This window comes from Myotis nattereri (assembly GCF_964212035.1).
Source record: "Myotis nattereri genome assembly, chromosome: 11".
In the NCBI taxonomy this organism is placed as follows: Eukaryota; Metazoa; Chordata; class Mammalia; order Chiroptera; family Vespertilionidae; genus Myotis; species Myotis nattereri.
The window spans coordinates 67,669,945-67,684,128 of record NC_138086.1 but is presented as its reverse complement, the minus strand read 5'-3'; the positions used below and the strand labels follow the sequence as shown (position 1 = coordinate 67,684,128).

At 37.8% G+C, this 14,184-nt stretch overlaps 1 protein-coding gene across 1 annotated transcript; it reads right to left on the bottom strand.

Moving 5' to 3' along the window:
- Window positions 1-10,101: 10,101 nt before the first annotated feature.
- On the bottom strand, window positions 10,102-14,089 carry TMEM60 (transmembrane protein 60). The gene is made up of 2 exons (XM_081102153.1): window positions 13,954-14,089; window positions 10,102-10,791 (listed from the first exon to the last, which is right to left on the bottom strand). Exon 2 carries the CDS (start codon window positions 10,739-10,741, stop codon window positions 10,340-10,342), a length of 402 nt encoding a protein of 133 aa, XP_080958279.1. The 5' UTR covers window positions 10,742-10,791; window positions 13,954-14,089; the 3' UTR covers window positions 10,102-10,339.
- Between the last annotated feature and the right edge of the window lie 95 nt (window positions 14,090-14,184).

The following is a 14,184-nucleotide window of genomic DNA, read 5'->3' as shown; positions in this document are numbered from 1 at the left end:
ATCAATATATTTACAACATAGGAATCTTCATGGAATAAAGAAGATATAAATCATGATAATGTAAATAAGGACTTTCTTTTATATCTTACTGTCTTATCCTATCCCTCACTTAATCTCCTCTTAAAGCTAAATTTATGTATTTGCACCTACCATTTCAGGAGAGAAAAGTTTGTAACAAACCAGTATTAAGAAATAGGGGATATTTTTCTGGTTTTCTGGTTTTAATTGAAGGGTAATATATTTAACAGGATTTTAGTTCCAATTTTCCAGTAGCATACACATAGATAGATAAGATCATACTGTAATAAAATATCTTGGGTATCCCTCCAAAATATACGAGCCTTAATTAAATATTTATTTTTTTAAAATATACTTTTATTGCTTTCAGATATGAAGGGTTAGGCAGATAGAAATATCAGTGATGAGAGAGAATTACTGATTGGCTGACTCCTACATGCCTCCTATTGGGGATCTAGCCAACAACCTGGGCATGTACCCTGCCTGGGAATCGAACCAAGACCTCCTGGTTCATAGGTCAACACTCAACCACTGACCCACACTGGCCGGAATGAAATGAAACTTTTAATTTAAATTTAAAGATACATCTAACAAAACAGTGGTTTCCTTTTGTTTCCTATATAGCCTAAAGTCAAACTTCTCCATCTTGTGAAAATTTGTTCTGTAAAATACATCTCTGTGGACGTGAAATATAAATCAATTTCAAATTCAGTTTTCAAGATATAGCCTTGTTACATTGAATAATGTTTAAAGTTCCTTGTATGGATTATGATTTTAAAATACTCTTCAGATGCAATCTGAGAATTTTTTGACTACTTTTGTGACACACAATTTCTATTTCAATATTGCAGCGTATCGATGGTTTCCTAGTCAGTACATTCCAGTTCTTTATCAGAACACAGGTTTTTTGCTGTTATTTCAAATGTCTTGGACCAGCACAATAACACATTTAAGATACAGCTTCTATATGATCTTATACTATATAGAATAGTTACGTAAATTATGAAATTGATACATAGACGGTTAGAAAAAAACTAAAGTACCTCAGTGGTATGTATGACAGTACTTTTTTTAAAAATTACTTTTGTTTATACCCTTTTAACTATCTAAGTAATACATATTCAATACTCAGGTTAGCTGGTTAGCTAGCAAAAGAATTAAGCATTTATGATAATTAGTTGAAAACTTTACAAAAGCCATATTCATTATCTTTCTTGTCAATAAGGCTGTTGACCTTCAATAAAGATTAGGTTAATGTAGCACATCTATGTGTGTGTGTGCATGTGTGTAAGATTATTGGAAATACTTATGTTTGCTTCCACATATATTCATTTTCAGTACACTCTATAACTTTGGGTGGTGGGTCTTGGGAAGGTAGGAAAGATTTATTGGGTTAAGTCTTCAAAGTATTTCATTAGTGTTCCCGAGTGTAACAGTTTTTTTTCTCAAACACACATGGCAGGTGAGATCACTTTGTAAATAACAGGTTAGCACTATTTTGCTAAATTGCATTCAGTTTGGGTTTTTTTTTTTGGTTTTTTTTGACAAGTTCATTGTCATGTAAAGCAAGTATCTCAACATTCATTTTACACTTAGCAAAGGTGCAAGATTTGTTTTTGGAGTTTGAGAGGATTTTCCTTGTCTTCCACCTTTCAATAAATATTAAAATTGATAACCATAATCTTTTTACCTTTGTTTTTGTAATTATTTTTTTTACACTTGATTTTTATTTTCATCTCGTCGTCTAAAAGTTCTTGTTTCTCTGTCTTCAACAGAAGCCATAAGGTCTAGAAAGTGATTCCAATATGAAAGTTTTTTTCCCCCTCTTAACTGGTTACCATAAATTAATTTATGCCAAAAGAAAATATTGAAGATTAACTTAAATTCTCTAAACTACTTAGGTATGGGTGCTGGGATGGCATGGTAAATTGCCTCCTTTCCCTTTAGACATGACCATTTCAATCTCAGGAGGGGAGGACAAAAGTCGAATTGTTTTCTAAATACTTTTAAGCTGATAAGTGACATGAGAATTTTATGTCTTCAAAGTGGTAGAACAGTTCTTAATCTTTCTTCCACCTGATATAACTGCTTTTATATATAAACAAAATTTTACTGGTTTTAGAATGTGTTGTCTGTTTCATGGAAGAGTTATATTTGATGTATTTTGCAGAGACAGTATAACTCTGATATCGATAGTTAAGAGGACAACTCAGGCGAGGTATACATTCCTTTATCTCTGTTCTGTTCAGTTCTTCCTCTAACCTACTGCATACTACAGATGGAAATGATCACTTTTTAGAACAGGGGTGGGGAACATCCAGCCCTTGGGCTGTATAAGGCCCTTGAAATCATTTGGTCTGGCCCTCGTAAGGCATTAGGAGTTAATTAAATGTTTGACCAAATATAGCAGCTAATTTTTTAAGTTGATTATTTTGTATGGCCCGAGAATGATATAAATACCCAAGTTTATAGACATTATATATCATATACAGTATATTGGGAGGGCAGGGTAAGGAGAGGAAAACATTTTGCATTTCAGTTAATCTTCCTTTCCAGGACTTCAAGAGCCAATCAGGGAATGTGAATGAGCTGAGAACAAAATGTGGGGAAACAGAATTTATATTAACTAGAAATTAAAAATAAAATGTACTAGTCCCTGGCCAGTTGCTCAGTGGTTAGAGTGTTGGCCCACTGACTCAAGGGTTGAAGGTTTGATTATTGGGCAAGGACATATGCTTAGCTGTGGGTTCATTCCCTGGCCCTGGTTGGGGCTAGTGTGGAAGGCAACTAATTAATGTTTCTCTCACATCTCAATATTTCTCTCTTTACTCCCACCCTTTCACTCTCTAAAAAATCAATGGAAAAAATATCCTCGGATGAGGATTAAAATAAATAAATACATAAAATGTATTAGTTGTATATTTTATTGCTATTATCTGCTTTCCAAGAACTGCATTAAAATGAGACATTCAATACTTTTTTGAATTGAGAATTTATGCATCCATGTTTTTAAAATGTCTTTACACTTTTCTATCAAGTTCACTGTTGTACTAATTAAGTCTACTAAGTATGCAGACTCCCAGTCAAATCAGTATAGTTGCAAATATTTTGAGTAATACAATATTTATAATTTTATTTGGGTAGTTTTATCTGCCCCTCAAGCTTGCTTGCTTTTATTTATTTATTTATTTTATTTTTTAATCCTCACCCAAGTATATTTTTCAGAAAGAGTGGGAGAGGGAAAGACAGAAATATCGAAGTGAGAGAAACACATTGATTGGTTGCCTCCTGCATGCGCCCTGACCAGGGCCAAGGCCAGGGAAGAATCTGTAACTGAGGGAGGTATGGGCCCTTGACAGGAATTGAACCCAGGACCCTTCGGTCCATAGGTCAGTGCTCTATCCATTGAGCCAAATGGGCTAGGGCTGCCCCTCAAGTTTTTTATTTGAAATTTTTATATGAAAAGTCTCAGGTCTGTCATCTTTGTAAAAACAACTTCTCACCCTGACAGGTGTGGCACAGTTGGTTGAGTGTAATCCCATGCACCAAGAGGTTGCTGGTTCAATTCTGGATCAGAGCACATGCCCTGATTGCAGGCTTGACCTCCAGTTGGGGGTGTCATGCTGATGGATGTTTCTTACATTGATGTTTCTCTCTCCCTCTCTAAAATCAATAAAAAACACCTCTTGTGTTTGGCTTCTGTTTATGCTCCTGTTCCATCTCTATTCCTGATTGATAGTTTTTAAAAATATGTCTGCCTTTACTTCTTCCTCATATCACTACTATTGCATTCCTCAAATTTAATCACTCAGCTGAAATGGTTCTCTCAAAGGACATCATTTGCCAAATGCAGTAGCTGCATTTTTCTTTTTTAATCCTCACCTGAGGAGAGTGAAGATATTTTTTCCATTGATTTAGGGAGTGGAAGGGAGGGGGGCAGTGAATGGGGATAAAAAGAGAGAAACATGGATGTGAGAAACATTGATTGGTTGCCTCCCACACGCAGCCTGATTCAGAGTGGGTATCAAACTTGCAACCCAGGTAGGTGCCCTTGACTGGGAATCGAACCTGAGACCATCCAGTATGCAGGCCGATGCTCTAACCACTGAGCTTGTCAGCTAGGGTAGTGGCTGAATTTCTAAATTCTGTTTAACCCTGTGGCACTTAGTCATTTACTCCTTAAAACTCTGTATGACCCATCTGTTTTGTTTTGTTCTGTTTCTTTGGATGGCTTCTTTAGCCTCTCCAGTATTTAACCTAGTCTCCATGATTATTTCTCAGGTCTCTACACTGGGTCCTTGAACTGTCTTCATGACTTAGCATTGGTTCTCACTTAAGTTCTAATACACCTTGTAATCAAATCCAAACGCTCTCTTGCCCCCAAGCATTAGCTGTTCTTTTTTTCTCCTAATATGGAGAACACAGTCATCTCATAGTAATCTGATTTCTCTAGCATTTCCTCTGTACAATGCATTATGAGATTTTCTTGAGTTGACTCCAGGAATCTTTATAATTGGTCTATTCTTATTATAGATATTCAGAATGATTGTAGATGTTCATCTCACCTGGACTTTTAAGGTCGCCTAAAATGCTGCTTGCAGTCTTCAGCCCCTATCCCCAACAAAATTATAGTTGATACATATTAAACAAAATTATAGTTGATATATATTAATTTCGGATGTAAAACATATTGATTTAACATTTCTATACTTTACAAACTGGTCTAGTAACCATCTGTAACCTCAATCCATTCTTTTTTTTAAAAAAAAATTTTTATTGATTTTTTTACAGAGAGGAAGAGAGAGGGATAGAGAGTTAGAAACATCAATGCGAGAGAAACATCGATCAGCTGCCTCCTGCACACCCCCTATTGGAGATGTGCCCACAACCAAGGTACATGCCCTTGACCAGAATTGAGCCTGGGACCCTTCAGTCTGCAGGCTAACGCGCGATCCACTGAACCAAACCGGTTACGGCCTCAATCCATTCTTTATGTTACCACTAGATTAAACTTCCTAAGATACGATTATTACACTTCTGCTTAGAAATATTCGGTAGGTCCTTTCCTGAAGAATAAAGGCCAGATGCTCAGCATAGCACTGAAGAGCCTTCATGATATGGCCCTTCCTTTCCAGCCTCATCTACTACAATCTCTGACATTTAATATGCCTGATTTTCAGCTTTAACAGATGGCAGTACTTCCCTTTGTGTACTTTTGAAATTATTTGTCTTTGCTGGGGGAAATCTCTGCCTGAAATACAACATAGGGAAATCTCTTTTTTTAAAAATTCCAGTTAGATATCTGTGTGTTTTTTACTGACCTCATCTTCAACTGACCCTACCCCACAACTGGTATTGAACTAATTCCTCTGCTTCTTGTGCCTCTTTATTCACATCATTTAATATATGTATTAGTTATGTACATGTTGGGCTCTAGCTAAACCATGAGCTAGATTTACGAATTTTCTTTACATCCCTTTGTATTTCCAACACATAATATATAGTACACTTGATGTTTAATAAATATTTCAAGGAACAGAAGTTAAACCCTAATTTTATTGGGGGTGGGAAAAACAAATTATGTAGGTTTCTATAATTTAAAAAGTCTACTTCTGACATTAATTCATAATGTAATTCTAGAATTGCAACAGAAGGAAAAGTAGAGAAAATTAGATCAGCAGATATTATAAAGAAACTAAATTCCTATTTTGTACTTACTGCATACTTATAGGAAAAGTTTAAGAAGATAGCTACTTGCTATCTAGTCCTGTTGGGCAGTGTGGAGACAGTAAATAATTGTATTGATAATTAAACTAATAAAATTTACCCAACTCTTATTTCCTTCGACCAGAGATAACACTGAAAATTATTACAAATTAAGGTTTAAATTTAATGATATCTAAAGTGTTTAAATGGAAAATATGTAAGAAGCACCTTAATATTTCATAACCTGAAGCAGAATTTAACTATTCCTGAGTTTTACTTGGCAAAAGAAAATCTGGTTATCTGGTTAACAGGTATTCTGAATAAGCTTTTGTGATTCATCATACTGATATAAGTGAACAAAAGTTGAAAATATTGAAGCAAGATAACATGCAGTAGTTGTTTTAGTTTACAGTATCCTGTTGCAGGAGTGGGACAAGGACATAAAGGTGGCACATTTTCACAAGCAACCTTCTGTAAAACCGTTTTACTGGGATATTATGCTGAGGACATCTGTAGCAGTACAGCTGTGCGTCATTTAAGGGTAATGATACACTTGTATACTGTTGAGAAATTACTTCACTTAGTCTGCATGTAAAGTGGGGGTAATACTTATTCTGTTAATAGGTGGTGAAAATTTAATGACAGAACATGCCAAATGCTTACTCAACCCATTGCTTGGCATAACATAAACACTACAAATGATCCTGGAAATAACAAATTCGTTCTCTCAAATTTTGGGCATCTGGGAAGAGAAAGTTTCATCAAGGGTATGGTGGAGGTAGGTATACATCAAAAACAAACTTCTTCCTACTTCATTATTTGCCCTGAGCTGGAAATACAAAATCATGTCTTGTCACAGACTGCCTTTTCCTGGTATAAGTGAATTACAAATTTGTTTGTAGTGGATGATAGTGATAATTTGCTTTGTAGTATAAGATGACCAGTATGATTTAGCTGATTTGAATACAGAACAAGCAAAATGAGAGTAAAACAGGGTTACTAGTAGGTAGGTACCTTTCATAAAAGCTTTTAATCAAGTGTTATCTTTAGCATTTGAAACCTATTTGTGGAAACAGCATTTGGAGTTAAGTGTCTCCCTTTATCAAGGACCATGGGCTGATTTCATTTATCTTTAGTTTTTTCATAATTATAATGAGGTTTTTTCTTCTTCTTGGTTCTAATATTCTATAATTGCTGTGTACCTTTACACTCTATGTCATGAATTACAGAAATAACAATAATACTTTGAAGAAGAGTGTTTCTTTTTTTGTTTTTGTTCTTTAGAGAGAGGAAGGGAGGGAGAGAGAAACATTGATCTGTTGCCTTCTGCACGCGCCCCGACTGCAACCTGGGTATGTTCCCTGACCAGGAACTGAACCTGCTATCTTTTGGTGTATGGGACGACCAACCAACTAATGAGCCACACCAGCCAAGGCAGGAAACTCCTTTGATAATTTGTGTCTTGTTTTGTAATATGATACTGAAATGACTTTGATTTGTAAGATTAATAACTTAAAACTATAGGAAGCTTTAGATCTCTATTTACTAAATACCTGTTTATCTCTCCATTTGCTATTTTCTAGTTTTCATAGTTTCAAGACTTATAACAAGTTATTTGTTTACAAGTTGCTTTTACTTAGACTTTTGGACAAATTTTTTGCCCAGATTAAATTATTTCTGGTCCATGCTGACCTGCTAAATAATAGCTTCACTAGAACCTTTCATTTTTCAAGTTTCTTAAGGCAGAATATTATTTTTTTAAAATATATTTTATTGATTTTTTACAGAGAGGAAGGGAGAGGGAGAGGGATAGAGTTAGAAACATCGATGAGAGAGAAACATCGATTCAGCTGCCTCTTGCACGCCCCCTACTGGGGATGTGCCCGCAACCCAGGTACATGCCCTTGACCGAAATCGAACCTGGGACCCTTCAGTCCACAGGCTGACACTCAATCTGCTGAGCCAAACCAGCTAGGGCAGAATGTTATTTTTATAAACACTGTTAATAAACATCTCTGTTATATAGGAGGTATGCTATAACTAAAAACAAATGTATGAAGGAATTTTTCTGCAATACTAATTGTTTTTATGTATTATTTCATTGGTTTTGCTTTTTCCATCTGTGAGCATAATTTATTTATATATATATATATATATATATATATATATATATATATATATATTATTGATTTCAGAGATGAAAGGAGAGGGAGAATGAGAAACATCAGTGATGAGAGAATCCATTGATCGGCTGCCTCCTGCTCACCCCCCACTGGGACTGAGCCAGAAAACTGGACATGTGCCCTGACCAGGAATCCAACCGTGACCTCCTGGGTTGATACTCAACCACTGAGCAACACCGGTCGGGCAATTTCTATCTTTTTTGTTTTTCAGTACTTAATTACTAAGGCTGTGAACTTGTGATCTCTAATAAGAAATATAGCTGGTCCAGCCAGTGTGGCTCAGTCAGTGGCTGAGTGTCGTCCATCCAGGAATCAAGACATCAAGGTTCGATTCCTGGTCAGGGCTGAATCCCCAGTAGGGGGCGTGCAAGATGCAGTCAATTGATGATGTTTTTCATCAATGCTTCTATCCCTCTCCCTTCCTCTCTAAAAAAATCAATAAAAAACATTTAAAAAATATATCTGGTCTTCATTTCCATTCCTGGCACAGGAATTTAATGCACTTGTAATTTCCTGAGTGATAAGTGTGATAAAAATGTCTTTGGAGTAAATGAGGTGACTTGGATAACTCCTAGGTAACCTAAGGATGGGGGCTGGTTGCCAGGGGAACCAACCCTGTGATTAAAGGGTTGTAACTTTTCAGTACTCCCTTCACCTCCAGGGTAGAGGGGTTGGAGATTGGGTTCAGTAACCAATGGCCAATGATTTAACTAATGACTATGTTATCAAGCCTCTATAAAATCTCAAAAGGACCAGATTTAGAGAGCTTTCAAGTTGGTGAACAGATGAAGAGTGGTCACCTAGATAGCAGGCAAGCTCTGTGCCCCTTCCCTATACTTTGCCCCATGCATCTCTTCCATGTGGCTGTTCCTGAGCTATAACTTTTTATAATAAACTGGTAATCTAGTTCATAAAATGTTTCTCTTAGTTTTGTGAACTGCATAAGCAAATTAATTTAACTTGAGGAAGGGGTCATGGGCATCTCCAATTACTAGTATAACCTGTCAGAAGCACAACCAGGATGTTGGATTGGCTTCTGGTTATTTTTGGTTTTGTTCTATTGATTCTAGAGTGTGTGTGTGTGGGGGCGGGGGGGGGGGGAGGGCAGAGGGAGAGAAACATCAAGAGATAGAAACATTGTCTCCTGCATGCATCCTGACTAGGGATTGAACCCACAACCTGGGTATGTGCGCTGACTGGGAATCCACCCTTTTGGTGTATGACAGAATGCTCCAACCAACTGAGCCACATGGGCCAGGGCTGGCCTCTTAAGTTTGAGGAATTAGTCTTCTGGGACTGAACCCTTAATCTGTAAATGTGATGCCATCTCCAGGAAGTGTCAGAATTAGTTCCTTGGTGGTGTGCGTGTGGGGGGTAAACACAGATTTGAATTGGTGTCAGAACTGGAAAGGCGCACATTGCTTCAAGTTGTGTATTTAATGTGGCAGTGTACCAAATTAAAGAAAACACTTATAATGTTGCTTTTACACTAACTTCCTCAGAGATCTGTTATACCTTTCTTTTCAGCTATCTTATATAGATCTTGTTTTATGACCTAGTTCAGAGGTCAGCAAATAATGCCCACGGGCCATCTTTTTCTTTTATATGGACTGTGAGTTTTAAATGGTTGAGACAAAAATCAAAAGAATAATTTGTCAAATGTGGAAATTAGATGAAATTTTTAGCCATGGTCTATGGTTGCTTTCTTGACATAAAACCTAAGTTGAGTAGTTGCAACGGAAAGCTTACAAGTATTTAATATATAACCCTTTACAGAAAAATTGGACTGTTTGCATGTGGGCTGTCCCTTCTTTTCCTTTGCCCTGTGAGAGATTACGTTTAGATAATACATGCATGCATAGTTTTTACTGAACTACAAAATCCTCCTGTCTGGCAAGTTTCTGCTTCTGTCCTAAACAGAAGGTAGAAGTAACAAAGTACTTTGCCTAGACAAAAATCTGTCAAACTCTCAGATTCTTTCTAATGTAAACATGAAGTAGCACCCTCTAATTATATCAGTAACTAATTTTTTTCCCTTCATTATTTTTTAGAGGCACAAATGACCATTACATTTGTTGTAATGGGGCCATGATATATTAAACTTCTCCCCAAATATGTAGGTTAGAAGGCATGTACTTACTTACTTTGAATATTGATCCATCCCTACAACAGATTTAAACGTCAAGTAGAAATATAAGGTCCAAAACAAACTTTATTTAAATAGGGATAATAAAGATATTAATAACTCAAATATTGAATAATTAAGCTTTGGATTGACTGGAAGTTCATAATTCACCAAGACTATTTTATGGAAGCAGTATAAAACTACATTTGGTATTTTCTTCAGTTTTCTGGTATTCTTCAAGCTTGCAAAGATTCAGAACACTTTAATGACAGCTTGTTGAACAGCAGTAAGACAATGTCCTCAGAAGTCAGTCTCTCACAAAAAAGACGTTATAGCCAAGCTCTATTAAAGCCCCAGCCAGTAAGGTCCACAAAGGAATGAAGACATAGGACAGATTCATGGTAGTAAACTGTTCCAGTTTAGCACAGAGTGCAAGGCAGAAGGCTAATTTAAGTAACATTGCAATGAGGTACCAGGTTTTTTTTTTAATATTGTGTGATCCGTGTCGAGGGTCAAAGCCCGACTTACATCGTCCAGCCATTTTCACAATAAGCATAACCAGAAGAATAGTATCAAATATCCAGACTGGAATAAATATGAGGAACCAGTTCCAAGGTGCCTTCTCATCCAGTTTCAACACCAACATGATCAAGAAGAGTAATGTGAAAAGCCAGGTGAGCAGTACTCTCTGAGCCAAGGACATTCTCATTTAAACACTTTAAAGAGGCTGTTGCAGCGTCGAAAAATGGGAAATATACCCTAAGAGAAGGGAAGAAAGTCAAGATGGTTTTGATACCAGAAAAAAAAAATATCACTTCCAATTCTGGTGAACAAAGCTGGATCTTTTCCACTCACAGATTTCCTAATTTTGAAAACATTCTATCATTCTTCCTTTCAAAATCTATAAAATTTGTAGCTATCTTTGACAGCATTACATCCATTATTCCTTTTACCCCATGAGAAAATACAATAAAATATTTAGTATACCCCCTGGATATAAGCTATTCAATGTCTCAAGAACAGTCTGTTGCTTTTCATTGCTATCACTCAGGTCCAGGCACTCATGACATGATTCCTACACCTTAGGGATGTTCTTAACTTGTTCTTAACGATTGCACACCTACAGATTTTCATTCAATTTCAAGGAGTACTAAGAAAAAGCATCCAAAATCAAAGCAGTGAAAAAAAAGGAGATGATATTAAGCTAAGAGAGCAGTAAGGAGGGAATGGTTAATAAAAATTAAGACATTAAGTATAAGATTATAAATAGGTCATTGGGCTAAATAATATAGAACACATAGATAAAACTGTATTTTCACATAGTCTAATCTATAGGTCTTATATTTTAAGTTAAACGTTCTCATTTAAATTCTTATAAATACCTATTTTAGTCTACTTCTTTCTTATAATTCTTTTTTTTTTTTTTGCTTTGGGATATACTTTTTTCATTACTTTTCAATCATCACTTAAAATTTGACATTTTGTAATTATTAGATGCTAAATTATTCAACAGATGGGGCTGTTTCTTACATCCCTATTCTGTCTTACTGTTCTATATTTGTTTTGCACTAGTACTATGACTGTTAGTGGATATGTTCTAGGATACATTCTAATATCTGGAAGGCCTAGTACCTACTCACTGTTTTCTTTTCTGGAATACTTTCTACCATTTTTAGTCCTTTCATTTTTTCACTAATTCTTAAAAGCTTGGAATTTTGATTGGGAGGCCATTAATCTATAATACTTAGATCTAAGTATTTATTTAATATTCACATGCAGTGGTTCTCAACCTTCCTAATGCCGCGACCCTTTAATACAGTTCCTCATGTTGTGGTGACCCCCAATTTCATTGTTACAAATTGAACATAATTAAAGCAGTGATTAATCACAAAAACAATATGTAATTACATATGTGTTTTCCAATGGTCTTAGGCGACCCCTGTGAAAGGGTCGTGACCCACAGGTTGAGAACCATTGGTTTACAGTATGCGCTATACTATTTGAGTTTTTTATATCAGTCTTGTGACCATTGGGAAAAAAGGTAAGTAGAATGGGAAGTCAGAAGACAGATTACATGCAGCGGATGAGGAGTCAACAGAAGATAATACTAGCTGACAACATTTTACTTCCCCTTGAAACATTTGGAGAAGATGAAAGCTAAGACATATAATGAGACTGAGATTCAAGAAGAAATTTTCAGTAAAGGAGAAACCTAAGTATGAGTATGAACTCAGGGATATAACCCACAGGGGAGTGATAGATTGAAGATGAGAGAGGATAGATACCTGATGGAAAGAGGAAAAGATCAGATGGTGGCTGTGATGGTAACAACAGCATGGGTGGTAAGAGTAAAAATGCAGAAAAACAAACAAGGAAAAGGTGAAGAAACTGGCTAGATGAATCAAATGCCCTAGACTAGTGTGTTTAGTAAATTATATTTTAGAACTTGGATGTTTTCTGTTATATCTCTACTACTTTCAACAGTGCCTGTTTTACCTCAATAGTACCATATGAGTCACCTAATTCCCCTACCCCGCTATACCCATCTGCTTGCACTCAACTTGTTTATGTAGCTGGCAGGTGCTTCATTCTGCAGTATGAAAAGCAGATGCTTTTTCTCTTCTGTGCTGGTCTCCTTTCCTGGCCAAAGGATGTCACAGTGGGACGTGGGGCTGAACTTGGATGAAAAGGTGGAGGGCTGTGTATTGATTGATAACTATGGATGGGGTCTAATAAGTTTGCTCAATCCCGATCTCGAGTCTATCTGGCCATTTTGTGAACCTTTCAAAAGTCCATAATACAGTTGCTTATATGTAACTCTTCTTTCCGCTACTGGATGAGTCAAGCTTCATTTTTTTTTTTTTTCCCATATAGGACTGAGAGGCAACTAGTCATAAGAAGGGAACCGGCACTCAATACAGGTACTTTAAGACGAAAGGATGCAAAGTCTTGTGGCTGCAAGTTTTACAATGTGGGAGGCAACAAACTTGTACTAAAATGCCCTCGGCCGGGAAGCACTCTGCTGATACTTAAATGACCCTTGAAGGACTGTGTTTGCTGAGCTACAATGATTACATACGACCCCAATCTTATTAATTTATTAAAAAGTCATTAGTTTAGGCAGTCGTATTTGTTTCCTATTACTCTTCTTTCTCCTCAAAGGGAGGGGTGTGCGTATTCCAAAACAAAAATTTGCTCAACTTAAATATTTACTATTTGAGGCAGTTATTTCTGGTACGTCGAAGAGAGGTAAGTATTCGTTCATACGCTTCCTTATCTATGGTTAAAACTTTATGTTGCTCCCGCCCCCCCGCCCCCCATGGAAAAATAAAGGGTCCTGCCCACAGCTCCCGTGTCTCGGGGTCAGTTGTGTGCGGTCTCATGTGCTGTCCATGGCGCTTCCCACACCACCCCCATTTCCCTGCTCTCGCCACTGCCATGGCTCTTCCAAGTGACTCTGCCTCCTGCCAAAGGCAGTTGTGCTCAACGAGCCCACAACACAGAACCCTTCAAAGAACCAGTCGCTTCCGGAAGGCCCTGCTGCTGCAGCCTTGGCCAACTTAACCATCCTTCAAAGGAGCAGCGCTCTGCGGGCCAACTTATCTGCTTTTCGCGCCTCCTGTCCCTAGAACTGCAGGACGCCCCTAAACTACCCTTGTCCTCCGTCTTCCAAGGGAGGGTCACAGCCCGTGGGGCCCCATCCAGACTCTCCCCCTCCCCCCACCATTTTGCGCGGTGGCCCAAGTACATTACAGAGTTGAATGCGGTTCTTGCAAGACAGGAGCCTGGTGCCAAGCAAGTTTCTGTGTTTGGGGTTGGGAGTGTGAGGGGGTGACGGTGGGGGCAGGGGACGGAGGCACAGCCCACCCAGGCATCTGGAGGCCCGTGCAGGACGCCGGCGCATCGGAGCCCCAGACTCACCTGGCTGCGCCGCTAGCCGGAGACCGAAGAGGGACGGGAAGATCAGGGAATTCGCCAGTTTGGATCCTTGGCCTAGTCCACCCTTTTCCCCCCATTAAATCCAGAACCCGTCACATGATAATCAAGAAAAAGATCCCAGTTCCGCTCTCCAAACGGCCGCGGTAGAGGATTCCTCAACTATTAACTCGGGGCCGCGCCCACATCCGGGGCCGGTTCTCACCGCCCCTGGGG

What these genes read in the sequence shown, in the direction of transcription:
- TMEM60 (XM_081102153.1), bottom strand. Translation starts at nt 10,741, where the DNA reads ATGAGAATGTCCTTGGCTCAGAGAGTACTGCTCACCTGGCTTTTCACA.